The sequence below is a fragment of the Micropterus salmoides genome, unplaced genomic scaffold (genome assembly GCF_014851395.1).
Source record: "Micropterus salmoides isolate LMB-PRFRI ecotype aquatic unplaced genomic scaffold, ASM1485139v1 Ms_hic_scaffold_19, whole genome shotgun sequence".
NCBI lineage: Eukaryota > Metazoa > Chordata > Actinopteri > Centrarchiformes > Centrarchidae > Micropterus > Micropterus salmoides.
In genome coordinates this window covers 12,033,920-12,054,119 of record NW_024041039.1, presented here as the reverse complement: position 1 = coordinate 12,054,119, position 20,200 = coordinate 12,033,920, and the positions used below count along the sequence as shown (strand labels likewise).

Sequence of the window (20,200 nt, the reverse complement as noted above, 5' to 3'; positions counted from 1 at the left end):
AATCTTAAATATTTAATTAAAAGCAATGGTAAAAAGAAAAGTCTTCAGTCGTAATTCAAAAGAACTGACTGTTTCAGCAGACCTGCAGTTATCTGGGAGTTTGTTCCAAATATACGGAGCATAATAAGTGAACGCTGCTTCTCCTTGTTTAGTTTTGACTCTGGGGACAGAAAGCAGACCTGCCCCAGATGACCTGAGAGGTCTGGATGGTTCGTAACGAAGCAGAAGATCGGAAATATATTTTGGCCCTAAACCATTTAGTGCTTTATAAACCAACAGCAGGATTTCGAAATCAATTCTTTGAAATACAGGAAGCCAATGTAAAGACCTCAGAACTGGAGTGATGTGATCCACCTTTTTGGTCTTAGTGAGGACTCGAGCAGCAGCGTTCTGAATCAGCTGCAGCTGTCTGATGGATTTCTTAAGGATGCTGTTACAGTAGTCAAGTCGACTGAAGATAAATGCGTGGATAAGCTTTTCCAGGTCCTGCTGAGAAATAAGTTTAACTTTAATCCTTGATATATTCTTCAGGTGATAGTAGGCTGACTTGTAATTGTGTTAATATGGCTCCTCAAATTCAGGTCTGAGTCCATGACTACACCAAGATTTCTGGCTTGATTTGTGGTCTCATGTGTATGATTTGATAAGAGGAGTAACTGCTTCTCACAATGTGTCTGACAGCCAGAAACCTACAGGTTGGGATGAATATCTGCAATCCTTGGCTATATTGAATATACCTTTATCAGTTGTACCAAATCAACAGGTCAAAAGAAAAATTGATCAGATTAAGAGAAAGACTTTTGGAGAATCTTCTTCTCTTATTAGTTTAACAGCTGGAGATACTGTGACTTTCTTTACAAACAGGCTTGCTGACATAATGTTAACCCGAAAGTCGTCCACAGTGTTGCGCATTAAGCAAAATTCGTTTTTAGATCTTATGAATTTTATCTTGAGGTCTACTCCATTTATCATTAACTTGTCTTGAAAAATCAAGACAGAATGTAAAGGGGATATTAGCTCCACTTCGCGGCCACCTTGTGTGTACTCCATTCTTTTAACTAATCCCTCATTGCGTCCTCCAGCCGTTGTGTCGTCCATATGACCTGCTGTATCCATGCAAAATAGTCCGGATCCAAACTGTGTCTGCAGAGCGTCCTTTCCGTAGTTCAAAAGGCACTCTATTATACCCCTTTAAGGATATGTGTTTGATGATTGCGTTATGAGTCGCTGTATCCTGGTAAATCACCACTCGCTTGGGCTGTATAATATGCAACGTACTTGTCCGCATTGTGAACATATGGATGGTACATGTTTGATATATTGGTACATGTTTGATGATATTTTACTGGTCGAGAGTGTAGCTTTATTATCACTTTGCCATACGTAAAAGGGATATGTTGATTCTGATCTGTCTTGAGAGAAATCTCGATACTATCAATGTGTGTTTTGCAGAGCCTCAGATAGTGTGGTCTGTTATAAGTATTTGTGATCATATAGTTGTTTGGACCCGATATATGTACTATTCTTAAAAGAGGGACGTAACTATCCCCTACCGTTTGATGATCAACAATATCTGTATAAACAAATATATTATACATCCTTACGTTAACATCGGCAGGATGTGGCACCAAATACGGCATCTGTGTCAACACTGTGTTAGTTCTCCGCTGAGATCCAAATGTTGCAATTCCCTCGTGAGTTTTAAAAGCCGCTCCGGGGATAAATCCCAACATTTTTCCTTGAAACGTTAATTCTACGTCTCTCGTTGGTAAAATGCTTACTCTGTTGGTAATGTTGTTGTAATCAAGCTCAATGTGACCCATGTCGTTTTCAGATAAACAACTGTTTAGTACAGCTATCATCTGTGACATTGTTGTATAGAATCCCTGTGTCACTGATAGAACTACCCTCTTGTTGGATTTTTTATCAAACACGACAAATTTTGAGTCTTCTGATGAAAATGATTTCCATGTTTTTGGATATTGTATTTCTATCAAACTCACCTCGTATGCTGACTTAAAGTGTAAAGGCTAGGATAGTTTTGTTCTAAAGTTTGCTATTGTATTGCTCGGGTAAAATAATGCAGACGAGTTGCTGGGCAGGGTGACAAAAAAATCCTCTGTATCCATTTATACATGTGTCTGTAATCTGCTAAGGTAGCTGAATGACCTGTATTTCCAAAATCCACGAGTTAAATTTATCTGACCATCCGACCCATTTGACTAACACCATGTCCCGGCCTTGTCTTTTCTTTCTAGATAAAATCTTTTCTATTTTAAATGTTTTGTTTTTATCTAATAACTTTTTGCATAAAATGTTCCCTGTAATTTCGCCATCATAGTCTTTTAACCTGTAAACAGGAGGGTCCCTTGACACGCATTCCTTTACAGTGAAATATTCATCAGTATAATTTTGCTCGTAACCTTTTTTAAAAGGACCACGTAGTTTTGAAATTCTTACAGTATCGCCCACCTCATATTTAAAATGAATTACTCTTTTATCTTTTGTTTTATACAAGTTGTCTTCAACTAAGATATCTTTAAAGGATGCTGTGACGCATTTACCACTCTTATGTTTTAAACAATGCACCCATGCGTATTTTGAAAACAAATCTATACACGTTAATAAATAGCGTACCCCATCATTTTCAGTATAAGCTGACATGTCAACTAGATCTATCTGGAATTGACAATCTATTGAATTCACTAAAACCTTGTTTCTCTTAAAATGCACTGGAGCCGTCTTGTGTAGAGTATAGGCATCTTGCTTCATGAGCCATTTTTCTACGTCTGAATCTGCGTACCGAACCCCAGTAGTGTCAAATATGGCCTTTTTTGCCTGCCTCCGTAACCCCCTGCATTTTCAGTTGCATAGTATATATTCCTCATCACCTCCTCCATGATCTTTGTTACAAAGACTGACGCTTCAACATCTGTGTTCAAGAATTTATTTCCAGCGACATACGCAACATATCCGTCAGCAATGATTACAAGTATATGCTTTTCAGAAAATCAGTACAAGCACCTATGTTTTTACAAAGATTCAGTTAAGCAATACATTACATCAGCAACATCGACATGTTGTTTTCTGGTTAGCATTAAAACACACAAATCAATGCTAAAAGTACAAAAACAAAACACATGACCCGTATGAAAATCATTTTTGTTCACAGGAAAAACATTTGCTATATCGAGTAGAGTAGATTTCACATCTGCATATTTATCCGCTGTCATTTGCGCCATGGTACGCCATCCAGAGGTCATTCATCTAACACATTCTGTCTGTTTGTCAAATCTAGAACAACATAGTGTCCTATCTGTGTCACATATAGCATTGTTAACAGCTTCACACAACAGTGTTCTCATCTTATACACGATGTATCTCTTTTTATTATGGTTTAGTAGACTAGACAAATTCCCCATTGTTTTTAGTGTTTTTCCCCCTTCCAGATATCCAGAGATTCCTTGACTACTGTGCTCACACTGTCCTCCACTCTAACTACCCGTTTAAGCGAAGCAATGAGAAAAGGGTTCCTCAGCCATATCTGTCGAGCAGCTGCTGCAATGTCTCGAATACTGCATTCACACGTTGGCACCAACCCAAGACCGCGTAGTACATACTTTTGAGCATCAGCATGTGTCTTTGTCGCAACAGTCCAGAGTGTCCAAACATGCACCCTTAAACGGCTTGGCCCTGCTCTTGTCCTCTTCTGCTTTTTCTTCAGGAACGAGAAATGTTAAATTTCTTTTCCACAGTTCTTTGCCATAGTCATCCACCCATGAGTTATCATCGTCCCATAGTACTGGAAAATATTTAGGGCTGCTCGATAGACCTCACCCGCTGCACATGTCCTCGTACCTGCACAAAACATTTTAATTAGAACAATGTCACCGTCAGCCCCATCGTGGAGGTCTTTGAGGTTGTCTGCGGTGTTGTTTGTCGTTCATCTTGCTTGTCCTCAGGACCAAAAGGTTTTCTTTTGATCCCTACATAGCTAACATAAGGTTTATACCATCTGAATAATTTATCAAAGTGCGAGAAGATTTCAAGGGTTCTATCCCATTCTCCCCACTAGACCACAAAGCCGGTGCTGAACCACATCTCCCACTCTTTAGACGTGATGGGTTAGCCTTTTTGTTGCTCTGGGGTTCCCATCCTAGCCTTTTGAATGATAGAATCGTCCTTGCACGATCTAAAAAAGATGTAGGATTCTGGGTCGTAGACTTCAAGGTCTGTTTCTACACGATAGAGCTCTCCTGGCACAGACCCGCACCATTGTGTGGTTTAGACTCCTTTTGAAGCACTCATATCTTTACAGACTTTGTTTCTGAAGTAATTCCAGTCTTTGGCTGAAAAACTAATGTGCGGTGTGCTTTCACAAAGAAAAATTTCATTTCTTGTATAAAGATGAACTGTTCCGTGCTCAAACAAGAATCCCGACATTCTAAAATCTTCCACCGCCCAATCAAACTGAGGCGCCCATGCCTTTCGGTTCAGAAAATCAGCCAGTGTTGTTGGGGGAGTATTCTTTCTGGGAGCCATACTCATTGCAACAGGATCTATAATTATACGTTGTTTTGGAGTCGTTACTCCTAATTGATTACCTGCGACGTCCATGATTGTGATGCTGCAAAGATGGCGCTGTTGTTCTGCAAGAAAATAGCTCTTTCCGATACGGATTCGTCCCAAAAATCGTTCAGTCACACTGTTCCACGCTCTCGCGGTCAGATGTAAGTCAAAAAACGATCCCGCTATATATATATACAACCATTGCTAAAGCCACTCCCAAACATCCGCTTTAAGAGGATAACACCAGACATCCCGTATACACAAACCCCCCTTTTCACGCCCTAATACACACCCCCATTTTCACACCCCCATGTCTTTGTTGTTCAACCTTGCTTTTTTAATTTAATTTTTTATTAATTTTTTGATTAATCAAAATTGTATTCATGTGCACGACTGTTACAAGCATTATGCGCGTTGCTGGCCTTTAGTTACTTTAAAAGGTCTGTGGGGTGGTGATGGTGCAATGGATAAAACACATGCCTTTGGTGTAAGAGACTCAGGTTCAATCCCCTACTGTGACCCATCCACATGCAACCTCAATTGTAAGTCGCTTTAGATCAAAGCGTCAGTTAAATGAATAAATGTAAATGTCTGAGTTTACTCAAATTAAGTAAATTTAAGGAAGTCTGAAACTGTCAAATAACCCTACTACAAGATTACTCACAATGGATTTCTGGTCTCTATTATAGGATAAATGAATATATGTAAAATAATGTGAACATGTGGTAATTTTTAATTATGAAAAAACAGGATTTAAATATGTTTACTTTAGGTTTTGATAATACACCTATAGCTAAGACTCTTCAATCAAGTATCTGTAAAATGGCATTAAAATTAATTTTTCATCACTAACCCGTAATTTTACAGGAAGTTTTTTAACCCCATTAAAAGGTGTGAATGCCTGTCATTTAACAATAAATAAAATATTACCTTTCTGTAATTTTACCACTTTGGGGCAATTATAAACTATGTTAATCTAACTTGTAATCTAAGAATTATAATAAAAGTCAAAAGCTGTGAAATTACAGTAATTATGGCTGTTTTCAATGATCAAAACTGTGTTTCAACAGTTTAACAATGCTTGTAGACACCATATACTGATTAAAATAACATTTAAATCAATGTTTTTATTTTCCATATATCCATAATTAAAGGAGATATTTGTCAATTAACAAGAAAATCTATGTCAAGTTACAGAACAAATGTTTTTTGTTACGGTTAACTGTTACTAATTGTACCAAGTTATATGGGAAATTCCTGAATGTATTGTAACAGTTTGTTTATGTCAACAATAACAATAACAAACAATATTTTCTTTAAAATAACAGAAATGTTATGGTTAATCACAGCTACGAGTTTTTCATGTATTTCAAAAATACAGGAAAAAAACTGTGAAATTAAAAGGAATAAAACTTTAAAATTACAGATTTTTTTTACAGTGTATTTATAATAGTGAGTACATCTGAACCTTAAATTCCCAGTTCCTCAACAGTTCTTGATCATACACTCTTGGAAGGCTTTAACTGAGGACTCCTCCTTGTGAACATGTGGGTTCACAGGTCCAGCTTTACATTCTGTGTTACATTTTGCATATCTATATGACCTTTACATTAATTTACATACGAATATTGACTAGTTAAAGAGAGTTCAGCTCCTTTCTGTCCTTGCTCCTCTTTTAGTTTGTCTCTCTCCCATGTGCAGAGTTTTCCCAAAAGTTCTTTGGCAAAGCGAAAGGAATTTGTTCTTTCCTTGAGAGTCTCTTATCTTTGCTGAGTCTAAATGTCAGTATTAGTAGATACTTTGCATTAATGTAATATCTGAATGCTCTCCACTAAAAGATCATCACACTTTATCTTGTTAGTAATAAGTGGAACAATTATTTGTGAAAAACACTCAACCATATGTTTGAAAACGTAAAAATGGACTACACTTTAGTGTCCTGACGATCAACAGTTATTAAGGTCACTTACATGTATCTGCTGAGCTAATCACATTATTATTTAAGATGTTGTTTTCCAAAACTTTACAACAGGTTTGTTCTCTGATTTCAGTCAAACTCATTCTTGTTGGATTGCTGTTAAACAATAAATCTGCATATAAATATTTTACCTTTTTCACTAAATATATCAGTTAATTACCACAAAAGAGCAGCTCCAACTGAGACATTTAATTTCATTTGTGTAACTATCTAAGATCCATGATGCCAAAAAGAGAAACCTCAAATTTTTCACATGAACAACTGGACTAGGTTTAAGTTACTCCAAGAGGTTTCACCTTTCTTCAACCTCATCCAGTTCCCTTTGATTTTCACTTAAAGATTAAACCTGTCATGATGTTTATATGAAATGTGAAGGGAAACATCAGGTGGTTCGTCACCTAAAACTCTGAGCAGGATCTAAACTCTGTGTGTGTTTTCACCAGAATGAGGAGGAGTACCATCAGGCACCATCTTATCTTAAAGAGCTCATAGTACCTTACTACCCCACCAGAGCACTGCGCTCCCAGAATGCAGGGTTACTTGTGGTTCCTAGAGTCTCCAAAAGTAGACTAGGAGCCAGAGCATTCAGCTATCAAGCTCCTCTCCTGTGGAACCAGGTTCCAGTTTGGGTTCAGGAGGCAGACACTATCTCCACATTTAAGAGTAGGCTTAAGACTTTCCTCTTTGATAAAGCTTATAGTTAGGGCTGGCTCAGGTGAGTCCTGAACCATCCCTTAGTTATGCTGCTATAGGCCTAGACTGCCGGGGGATTTCCTATGATGCACTGAGCTCCTCTCTCCTCTACTTTCTCTCCCTCTGAATGCAACCTCATCCCATTATTGCATGTTACTAACACAACTTCTCCCCCTTTCCGGTAGTCTTGTGCTTTCTCGTCCCTCTCCTCTGTCCTCCTATCACTTCCTGCAGGTTTTCTGGCTCTGGAGCTGTGGAGTCTGGATCTGTGGCTGCGGGTCACCTGCTGCCCCCGTGTTCCTGCTCGACACGCTCTGCTGCAACGACTATTGTTACTACTCCTATTGTTATTATTGTTGTTATAATAATTAACATTACGACTGTTATCATTAATACTACTATAAATATCTGTACCATTTTTCATTTAGTCTATAGCAACATCACCTTTACTGTCTGTACCTCTGTGTGTATATTGTGTAGGCTGCCTCCCTCCCCTCTCTCTCTCCTTCCATCCCTCTCTTTTTCTCTCTCTCTTCCTCTGCTGCCCTCTCTCTCTCTCTCTCTCTCCTTCACCCCAACCGGTCGAGGCAGATGGCCGCCCACCCTGAGCCATGGTTCTGCTTGAGGTTTCTGCCTCTTAAAAGGAAGTTTTTCCTTGCCTCTGTTGCCTAGTGCTTGCTCTTGGTGGGAACTGTTGGGCTTCTGTAAATAGCATCATAGAGTATGGTCTAGACCTGCTCTTTTATGAAAAGCTCTGTGAGATAACTGTTGTTGTGATTTGGCGCTACATATATAAATAAAATTGAATTGAACTGAATTGAATTGAAATTGAATGTGAAAATAAGGTAATTCAAAATCAATCAAATGTTGTGCTGGTTTGTCGTGAGTCCAGTGTTGATGCTATTTGCCCACAGGGGACGCCGTTCATCTGTTAATGAGCCTAAAATCATCTGGGACAAGACACAAGCAAGAGAAGAATGTTCACAGTGAAGAGAAACAATATAAGCCACAAAAAGTCAACATTTTCTAAATGTAGTTCTATGAATAAACGACAGAATAATCCTCAAAATTAACTTCCCCTCTATGTCACCGCTGCTTTCTGTTTCACAAGGACAGGTGTGTGTTTGCCTTCTTAAATATATTTTGCATGACTTTTATGCATCACTGCTCCTCAGAGTTTAAGTTCTTCTGTCACAGAGAGTCTGAACTGTTTTCATGCACTCACACTGAAAACTGCATCAGGATGATGTTGCCAATAACTCTGCTTGTAGTGTTGGGTTTTCTGAGTCAGGGTGAGAGAGCTTGAAAATGTGTCTGACATATTTTCATCTTTGGTCCAGTGGGCTTTTCTGTTTTTGTCTTTTTGTTACTATTTTAATCTAAACTTCTGATCCATGTTGTTGGGTATCAAAACATTCTTCTCAGGGTCAACATTTCATTTCTCATTTCAGAGTCTTCTGCAAACAAATTTCTGACTCAGACTGACAAATCCAAGTCTGTTAGTCTTGGGGGGACTGTGACCCTCAGCGCCACAGGGAGTTCAGATATTGGTGCTGATCTCAGTTGGTACCTTCAGAAACCTGGACAGGCTCCCAAACTTCTTATATACAAAGCATCAACTCTCTTCTCTGGAACTCCGTCTCGATTCAGTGGCAGTAGATCTGGTTCTGACTACACTCTGACCATCAGCGGTGTTCAGGCTGAAGATGTTGGAGATTACTACTGTATGGGCTGGCATAGCGGCAATGTGATCACACAGTGATTTAGAGCCGTACAAAAACCTCCTTGAGTTTGACAGTTTAGCTGGTCCAGTGAACACAACGCAAGAGTCATCAAGCAGAACCAAAGTGAATCTAAAACAAACTCACCTAAGCTCTTCCATATACAATTTTAAAGGTATATTCTTGTTAGTTTATAATGTCTCTTTATGAGTAAGCTGGGAAACTAAAATTCTTGTTGGACTATAGCCACTGATATCAACAAATGTTTAACAGTGTCTCTGATTGCTGCACAAAACAATTTAAAATAACAACAGAAACAAACATGTCAAATTTTATTATTCCTAATTTTTGTAGTATTTTCTATTTAAATGTCACAAAGTAAAAAAAACATTTAAATGTTAAGTATTTGTACTATCATGTATACTGTTAAAATCAGGAATGATGCTGAGATGATGTGTTGTAAAAGAAATACAAGGACACTTACTAATTATAATCCACAGTTTATTTTGATGATGGTTTAATATTCATGCCACATTTTTGATGAGTGAAAAGTTTCACTTGGAGTGAAAATAATATTATTCCGTTTAATTTGAAAAGTTAAGGACACAAAGAAGAATATGCAGAAAATATTAGAAAGCAACATGCACACTAACACTGAGTAGAGAGCTGTGAAACTTGCAGACATATGTGAACAGAGGAGATCTGTAGCTTCATCAACCCATCTGTATCAAAGAAGCAGCATCATTTCCAGACAGGAAGTGTTGCTGAAGCTCTACTCTGAGCAGCGGTCAGGGTCCAGGGTTTGAGTGACAGGGCTCTGGTCATTCAGACTGGCCTCACAGCTCACTGAGCCCGCCTTCCTCCACTGGTCTGCAGGGAGGCTCAGGGTGCTGCTCCAGCTGTAGTGGCCGTCCCTCCCCAGGACCTCCTGCTGCCCCCCACCTTCCAGCCCAGCCTCCATGCTGAGGGGAAGCCCCCGCTGGCCAGACACACCAGTGTGGCACTGCCCTGCTGCAGCTCCTCTGTGGAAGGGGGTAAGACAGTCAGGGTGGGCCGCACCACACCCACTGGAGGAGAGCGAGGGGGAGGAGAAGGGGAACAAATACAAAGGAATGAGAGTAGGGGCTTGTTAATAGAGAAAAATGACATGCTGGTAATTTCTCATATTTTATCAAATAAAATTGAACAACTTGTGCTGCTGTTCATAAATCACTCAGTATCAAACCATCAGACACAAGTGTAAATGCAACTAAAAAGGTTAACTGATAATGATTAATGATGACATCTTCATATGTGTTTCATAATGTGTGAATAACTCATCCCATTGAGGAGTTTCTTCTGTTTAATCTGACAGAGCTCGTGTGAGCAGTTAAAACATTGTCATCTGCCTCTTTCACTTCATTTTCACTACATGTAAAATGAATGAACTGTGAACACAAAGATAAGCTGCATTTACTGATAAAATCCTGTTTGTGTTTAACAGGAATCCACTGACACTTAAAATCGAAAAATACAGTTTGAATTTTCAAAATGAATTTAAAACAAATATAATGTTCACCTGATATTATTTTTATGCATTAAAAGCTTTACTTGACAAATTGTTACTTTAAACATTTTAGAACAATTCAACGTAATAAATAAAAATAGAAAACATAAAATAAATGAGTTATTTTTGGTTTCTTTAAATTACAGTGAATGTTATTAAGTTTTGTCTCAGAGTGTGAGCTCAGCCTGGTTTAAGAAAATAACCAAAATTATCAACAACATACAAACACTGAACTTGATCAGAGTCTACGTGAATATTAGATTAAAGTCACATTTGCAATATGTTGTATAAAACAAAAAATCTCTGGTACTTACAGTCAACGATGAGTTTGGTTCCTCCACCAAAAGTCCACCACAGTGATACAAACTCATTAAGTGGTCGTACAAAAACCTCCTGCACTGTGAACAAGCATCTATCCACTGAAAAAAATCTCTGTGTTTTCTAAATACACCGATAAATGTATACTTTATAGACTCTACAAAGCGATGGATTGAAATTATTGTATAAATTAAGGTTTTTTCTTCTTTATGTTTCTATACCTCAAAGAGAAACAATTACAGTCTCCTTTGTAACAAAGTATTTTCTCTCAGTTTTTATCTCTTGATATAGTCAAATGAACATGATACTTTTAAATAATAATTTCCAACACAATTTTTAGCAAATAGAGATGCGTTATTTATCTGCAGTGAACACTGGAAGTAAATTAAAGACCATCATACCAACCAAATGGACACAATCTTAAGTTGGAATGTATTTAATGTAATTATTTTCTTCTGTTTTATTATGATCATAGATGGTGTAAATCCAAGCAGTATTCCTCTTGATTTTGTCTCCCCTTCAGTCTGTTGAGAGCAGAGAAATCATTTCCATAGAGAGGAGGCTTTGCATCGTCAGCTGATCCTCCAGTGAACTGAGAAGATTTATAGTCCTGTGAGTTCAACACTGCAGGACTCAGATCTGTCAGTCAACACAGCAGAAACCACAACCACCATGACTCTCATCACCCTCCTCATCTGGACGCTGGCCTGCTGCTGTTTTACAGGTTCATTCACTCAGCAACATTTCAGACATGATGTGCTGCCTTTTATCTTGTTTCTTTCTGCTGATAAATGAATGATTTGTTTTTGTGTGCAGGATGCAGCGGTCAGGTGACTGTGACTCAGCCTGCAGTAGTGACATCAACTCCAGGATCCACTGTCACTCTCACCTGTAAAACCAACCAAGCTGTTGCCAGATGGTCTGATGGTGATGAGGGTATGTTCTGGTATCAACAGAAATCTGGACAGCCTCCAAAGCTCTTGATAAGACATGTCAGCATAAGGCACTCGGGAACACCAGCTCGGTTTAGTGGCAGTGGAAGCAGCTCTGACTTCACTTTGACCATCAGTGGAGTTCAGGCTGAAGATGCAGCAGTTTATTACTGTCAGAGTTACCATAGTGGCCCAGTGTTCACACAGTGATTTGTAGTCATACAAAAACCTCCCTCAGTCAGACTGCAGAGACACTGAGCTGTTACAGCAGGAACCGACTGCAGCTGCTGAAGAGGAAGAGACTCTGACGCAGACCACTGAACACAGAGCTGACAGTAACCTCACCAAGCACAAACTACATATTAACACTAACATGTTGATTTTATTTCAAGGTTTTTACTGTCACGTGTTTCAATGCAGTGTACACAGCAATGAGACAAATGTGAAGTTAGTAGACTTAATAAAGACAGTTTAATAAGGGCGATAAGATCAACGTTAAAGTAAAATTAGAAAATTCATAACAACCAAAAGAATAAGCACATATGGTATTTACATAAATAAAACCTTCAGTTAGGCTATGGGAATAACTGCACATGGTTGTCAGCAAGGAACAACAATGTTATATGTTCCTTGCAAAAGAAAGTGACAGTTATGAGGTAAACAGATAAAAACATAATAAAATAATAAAATGAATCGTACAATATGTCATGATATATTTCGTGCTACGTATGCTACAAGGTTGGTTAACAAGGAGTCAAAAGATAACACAACTCAAATGTTTATCATCTACACTTACTGTATTGCAGTGTTAGTAGATATTTTGTAATATCTGAATACTCTCAACTAAAAAATCATCACACTTCATCTTGTTAGTAATAAGTGGAACATTTATTTGTGAAATACATTCAATATTGTGTTTTAAAACGTAAAAACCGACTACACTTTAGTATCCTGACCATCAACAGTTATTAAGGACATTCACATGTAGCTGCTGAGCTAATCACATTATTCTTTAAGATGCTGTTGCCGTGCAGCGGCTTGTCTCTCCATGAAGGTCCTTCGTCTTCGTTGTCCTCACCCTCGGGTTTCTGCTGCCTGAGGTATCTCAGGCTTCCTGATCTTCCTGATGTACTCCTGGATCTTTGCCGTTTCATCCTGGACAGTGGTCTTGACACTCACTAGCCCTCGGGCTCCCTCGCTACGCTTGGTGTACAGTCTCAGGGTGCTGGATTTGGGGTGAAACCCTCCATGTATTGTGAGGAGATTTCTTGTCTTGATGTCAGTGGCCTCTATCTCCTCCTTTGGCCAGTTTATTATACCAGCGGGGTATCTGATGACTGGCAGGGTGTATGTATTGATGGCTCGGATCTTGTTCTTCCTATTCAGCTGACTTTTCAGGACCTGCCTTAATCTCTGTAGGTATTTGGCTGTGGCGGACTTCCTTGCTGCCTCCTTGCTGTTTCCGTTAGCCTGTGGCACCCCAAAGGTATTTGTAGCTGTCCTGAACATCTGCAATGTGGCCTTCTGGTAGTTCAACCCCCTCGGTTCTGATCATCTTCCCTCTTTGGGATACCATGCGAGCACACTTGTCCAGTCCAAATGATATTCCAATGTCATTGCTGTAGATCCTGGTAGTGTGGATCAGTGAGTCGATGTCTCGCTCATTTTTGGCATACAGTTTGATGTCATCCATGTAGAGGAGGTGACTGATGGTTCTTCCACTTCGTAACCAGTATCCGTAGCCAGTCTTTGTGATGATCTGGCTGAGGGGGTTCAGGCCTATACAGAACAGCAGCGGGGATAGTGCATCGCCTTGGTATACTGTATGGTGACTTGTGCAATTGGCTTTGAGTTGGCTTCCAGACTTGTTTTCCACAGCCCCATTGAGTTCTTGATGAAGGCTATTAGTGTCCTGTTGATCTTGTACATTTCCGAGCATTCCAGTATCCATGTGGCATTGAGTCATAGGCTTTCTTGTAGTCAATCCAGGTGGGGCACAGATTGGTCTGCCTGGTCTTGCAGCCTAGAGTGACTGCTCTATCAACCAGTAGCTGGTGCTTGGCTCCACTGGTATTACTACCCGTTCCCTTCTGGGCCTTGTCCATGTATTGAGCCATGTGCCTACTCATCTTAGCCGCTGTGATGCCTGACAGGAGCTTCCATGTTGTGCAGAGGCAGGTTATTGGCCGGTAGTTGGATGGGATTGTTCCTTTCTGGAGACCCTTCATGATCAGGACTGTCCATCCTTTGGTTAACCATTCTGGGCGGGTCCCATCCATCAGCAGTTAGTTAATTTGTGCTGCCAAGCACATATCCATATCCAAGCATCTCTAGGATCACTGTTGCTGTGGTGTACATCACTCATTAGTCTCGGTTAGGGCTTTAGTAGGGATAGTATGTTGTGCTGCATTCACATCTTCTAGCAGACTTTCAGAGGGTATACTTTGTTACTTAGCCTTGGCAATCTTGGTCGTTGTACTTAGGGGTCCAGCTGGGTTATGATCTTCAATCAATTTTCTGCTCTAGTCCTTGAATGTTTGTTAGTTCATCATGAGTCCAGTGGTGATGCAGTCATCTGTTAATGAGCCCAAAATCTTGTGGGTCAAGACAAAAGTAAAAGAAGAATTTCACAATGAAAAGAAACAATTTAAAGCAATACAAAGTCAACATTTTCTAAATCTAAGTCTTTGAATCAATGGCCGAATGATCCTCAAAATTAACTTTCCCTTTGCTTTCTGTTTCACAAGAACAGCTATGTATTTCCATCCATCCATCCATCGTCAACCGCTTATCCTGCGTACAGGGTCACGGGAGGGCTGGAGCCTATCCCTGCTGACATTGGGGCGAAAGGCAGGGTACACCCTGGATAGGTCGCCAGTCAGCTGTGTATTTGCCTTCTTAAATATATTTTGCATTACTTTTATGCATCACTGCTCCTCAGAGTTTAAGTTCTCATGTCACAGAGAGTCTGAACTGTTTTCATGCACTCACACTGAAAACTGCATCAGGATAATGTTGCCAATAACTCTTCTCATGTTGTGTTTTCTGAGTCAGGGTGAGAGATCTTTAACAGTAATTTAACATTGTTAATAAGTAAAAGGTTAATTTTTGGCATAAAGATCACTTACCTTTGTTTTTGCCTCAAGTCATTGATGTCTAATTCATTGTAATCTACCCTGCTAATTCACAAGGTTTGTATTCAATTTCTCATTTCAGAGTCATCTGCCAACAATTTTCTGACTCAGACTGACAAATCCAAGTCTGTTAGTCTTGGGGGGACTGTGACCCTCAGCGCCACGGGGAGTTCAAATATTGGTGCTGATCTCAGTTGGTACCTTCAGAAACCTGGACAGGCTCCCAAACTTCTTATATACAGTGCATCAACTCTCTTCTCTGGAACTCCGTCTCGATTCAGTGGCAGTAGATCTGGTTCTGACTACACTCTGACCATCAGCGGTGTTCAGGCTGAAGATGTTGGAGATTACTACTGTCTGGGCTACCATGGTAGTGGAGTGTTCACACAGTGATTTAGAGCCGTACAAAAACCTCCTTGAGTTTGACAGTTTAGCTGGTCCAGTGAACACAACGCAAGAATCATCAAGCAGAACCAAAATGAATCTAAAACAAACTCACATAAGCTCTTCCATATTCAATTGTAAAGGTATATTCTTGTTAGTTTATAAAGTCTCTGAGTAAGCTGGGAAACTTAAATTCTTGTTGGACTATAGCCACTGATACCAACAAGTGTTTAACAGTGTCTCTGATAGCTGCACAAAACAATTTAAAATAACAACAGAAACAAACATGTCAAATTTATTACTCCTTATTTTAAAAATGTAAATTATTTCATACTCAAAAGGTAGTATTTTCTATTTAAATGTCACAAAATCAGGAATGATGCTAAAATGATGTGTTGTAAAAGAAATACAAGGACACTTTCTAATTATAATACACAGTTTTATTTAATGATGGTTTAATATTCATGCCATTTTTAATGAGTGAAAAGTTTCACTTGGAATGAAATATTATTCAGTCTAATTTGATGCATATGCAGAAGATCAGTATTAGAAAGCAACATGGACACTAAAACACTGAGTAGAGAGCTGTGAAACTTGTAGAAATATGTGAACAGAGGAGATCTGTAGCTTCATTAACCCATCTGTATCAAAGAAGGACAGTCAGGGTGGGCCGCACCACACCCACTGGAGGAGAGAGAGGGGGAGAGAAAGACAAAGGAATGAGAGTGGAAGCTTTGTAATAGAGAAAAATGACATGCTGGTAATTTCTCATATTTTATCAAATAAAACAAAATAACTTCTGCAGCTGTTCATAAATCACTCAGTATCAGACCATCAGAAACACGATTCAAGTGTAAATGCAACTAAAAAGGTTAACTGATAATGATTATTGATGACATCTTCATATGTGTTTCATAATGTGTGACAGTGAATAACTCATCCCATTGAGGAGTTTCTTCTATTTAAACTGACAGAACTAAAACACTCATGTGAATACAGTTAAAACATTGTCATCTGTCTCTTTCACTTCCTTTTCACTACATGTAAAATGAATGAACCGTGAACACAAAGATAAGCTTCATTTACTGATAAAATCCTATTTGTGTTTTACAGGAATCCACTTCAGACTTTAAATCTAAAAATAATAATGAAAATAATAAATGAAAATTAAATAAATTACTGATTTTATGTTTTGAATATAAAAGGTTGTTCCTGACCAGATACCACTTTTAAAGATCTTCAACAGAGAACTTTAGAAAATAACTGAGCTATTCTCCGTTTCTTGAATTAAATAAAATAAAAAAAAACATTGATTTCATCAAAATTTCTTCTCAGATTTTGTGATCAGCCTTGTAATATAAAATAACCCAAATTATTACCAACATGAACTTGATCAGTCTGAGGGAATTTTAGATTAAATTCATATTTGCTATCTGTAAAAGTCTCTAGTATATTCAACGATGAGTTTGATTCCTCCACCAAAAGTCCACCACAGTGATCAAGTACTAAAACTGAAATGAACACAGAGCTGACAGTAACCTCACCAAGCACAAACCTTTTTGGAAACATTACTTTTAACTTCAAAGTATTATTTTTAACATTTTTAGATTGGTGCAGCAACCTTCTGAGATTTTGTCACTGCTTTATCACCCTGACCTTGGTTCAGAAAGACCGGGCCTCTTTCTTCATTAGTTTTGTTCATACTCCGATTCAGGAAATCATGATTTTTAACTACTATTTTTTCATCTGTAACAACCACCTACACCAAAACAATCTAGCTATTCTTGTGCCTCTGCCCCAAACTAGTGAATTCCATTATATTGTACCTATCAACTATATTTCTTCTGTAGAGGTTCACATTGGCTTCTCACTTTTTGTTATATTTTAGCGCACTGTCTGCCATAATCCTGACAAAAACATTATGACCTTGGGAACTTGGTACCCCTGGACTTGGTTGCTGTTCGTCTGGCACTTTCTTAATTCAACCATAATTAATCCAGGATTAACCAAGATTAATCCTTCTGTGGTAGACAAAAAGGTTTTACAAAATATGACACAATAAGTTTAATTTGAAGAATGTAAAATTATACTAATAATCTAATGGAGTCTGGTTTCGTAAAGATCCATATTAGAACAATGCCAAAGATATTTGTATGAATCTACAGCGGGAACAGATTTGACCTGCAACTGAAGTAAGCAAACATTTTACACAAACACAGATATTTGTTTGACTATTAAGGTGGTGTTTTGAATGACTGCTGTGCATCACTGCTCCTAGACCAATTTAAGATGAACCACTGAGTGACGTCTGTGCAGTCTGACAGTGAGATTAATCAAGATGATGATATTAGTGATTCCACTGCTGACTACACTGCTGTTTGGACTTCAAGGTGAGAAATATTGTGTTTCTTTTATGACCTGCCCACTGTTATATTGGAATCTAGGCTGTAAAAATGTCAGATAAATGTGTTATGATTTACACTTTCATTGTTTGGCATTGATTGTTTTACTTTACCTCACACTGACATTTTTTAAAGAAATGCATTTGAACTTTTTGTTTTTGTTTTTGTAATTTCCAGGTTCAGCAGCCAGTCCATCTGTGACTCAGTCTCCTGTATCAAAGTCTGCTAGTCTGGAAGAGACAGTCTCTCTGAGCTGCATAGCCAGTACAGGAGTTGATGATGATCTCAGTTGGTACCTGCAGAGACCCGGACAGCCTCTCAAATTGCTGTTTTACAAAATAAGTCGCCGTGAATCTGATACTCCAAGTCGTTTCAGCAGCAGTGGATCTGAACCTGAATTCACTCTGACAATCAGTGGAGTTCAGGCAGAAGATGCAGGAGATTATTACTGTATGGGTGTACACAGTGGCCCAGTGTTCACACAGTGATTTGTAGTCGTACAAAAACCTCCCTCAGTCAGACTGCAGAGACACTGAGCTGTTACAGCGGGAACCGACTGCAGCTGCTGAAGAGGAAGAGACTCTGACACAGACCACTGAACACAGAGCTGACAGTAACCTCACCAAGCACAAACTACAGATTTACACTAACATGTTAAATATATTTCAAGGTATTTATTGTTACATGTTTCAATGCAGTGTACACAGCAATGGGACAAATGAGAAGTTTGTAGACTTAATGAAGACAGTTTAATAAGGGCATTAAGACCAACTTTAAAATAAAATTCGAAAAATCATAACAACCAAAAAATTAGCATACAGTATTAACATTAATAACATTTTGAGCATTTTCAGTTATACAAACCCTAAAGCAGTACTGATGTATAAGGGGCTGAAAAATTAAGTGAAGGTGAAATGCAGTTTAACCTTAAATTATCTGAATAACTGCATGTGGTTGTCAGCAAATAAAAACAATGTTAAATTTTCTTTGCAAGTGAGATAGTTATGAGGTAAACAGATAAAAACATAACAAAATAATAAAAATGAATCTTATAGTCTGTCATGAGACATTCTGTAACATAGTGCGAAAAATGTATCCCCTTTCACATTATACTCAAACAAACCTCTATTTAAATTCTTTGTAGAGAAGATATGAAAATATATAAAATATAACTCAATATGTTCATCATCTACTCTTACTGTAGTGCAGTATTAGTTGATGCTTTCCATTAATATAATATCTGAATACTCTCCACTAAAAGATCATCACACTTTATCTTGTTATTAATTAGTGGAATATTTATTTGTGAAAAACATTTAACATTATGTTTTATAATGGAAAAACGGTTTTCTGACCTCTAACAGTTATTAGAGGTAGCTGCCGAGCTACTCACATTACTCTTTAAGATGTTGTTGTCCAGCACTTTACAGCAGGCTTGTTCTCTGATTTCAGTCAAACTCATTCTTGTTGGGTTGCTGTTAAACAGATAATCAACATATAAATATTACACCTTTTTCAACAAAAACATCAGTTAATTACAACAAAACAGCAGCTGCAACTGAGACACATTTGTGTGACTGTCTAAGATCCTAGATGCCAAAAAGAGAAACCTCAAATTTTAACTTTACATAAACAACTGGACTAGGTAGGTTTAAGTTACTCCAAGACGTTTTGCCTCTCTTCATCCTAGTGCAGTTTCCTTTGATTTTAAACCTCCTTGAATAACAGTAACCTGGCTGACTGAGAACATTCACAGACAGTATATTATATGTCTCTTAAAGTTTACACTTGTCATGATGTTGTTATGAATTGTGAAGGAAAAAATCAGGTGGCTTGTCACTTAAAACTCTGAGCAGGATCTAAACTCTGTGTGTGTTTTCACCAGTATGAGGAGGACAAAATGATTGTGAAAATAAGGTAATTCAAAATCGACTCAAATGTTGTGTTGATTCTTAGTGAGTCCAGCGTTGATGCAGTTTGCCAGCAGGGGACGCCGTTCATGTGGTAATGAGCCAAAAATCATGTGGATGAAGTCATGAAGACAAAAGTGAAAGAAGAATATTCAAAATGAAGAGAAACAATATAAAGCAACCCAAAGTTAACATTTTCTAAATGTAGTTCTTTGAATAAATGGCTGAATGAATCACCTCTGCTTTCTGTTTCACAAGGACAGATGTGTGTTTGCCTTCTTAAAAGTATTTTGCATGACTTTTATGCGTCACTGCTTCTCAGAGTTTAAGTTCTCATGTCACAGAGAGTCTGAACTGTTTTCATGCACTCACACTGGAAACTGCATCAGGATGATGTTGCCAATAACTCTGCTTGTAGTGTTGGGTTTTCTGAGTCAGGGTGAGAAATTTTTCACAGTTAGCCAACATTGGTAAATTCTCAAAAGTTCATATTTGGCATAAATATCACTTACCTTGCTCTTGCCTCAAATCATTGATGTCTAATTTATTGTAATCTACACTGCTAATTCTCAAGGTTTGTATTTCATTTTTCATTTCAGAGTCTTCTGCCAAC

General features: G+C 38.3%; 1 pseudogene and 1 gene segment (V, D, J or C); one reads left to right on the top strand and one right to left on the bottom strand.

Annotated features, from left to right (window-relative positions):
- Positions 1-9,517: 9,517 nt before the first annotated feature.
- LOC119910816 lies at positions 9,518-11,224 on the bottom strand (annotated as a pseudogene).
- Positions 11,225-17,595: 6,371 nt separating this feature from the next.
- On the top strand, positions 17,596-18,281 carry LOC119910443. The segment is given in 2 exon segments: positions 17,596-17,665; positions 17,855-18,281. Coding segments are annotated over 2 exon segments (363 nt in total).
- Positions 18,282-20,200: the final 1,919 nt, after the last annotated feature.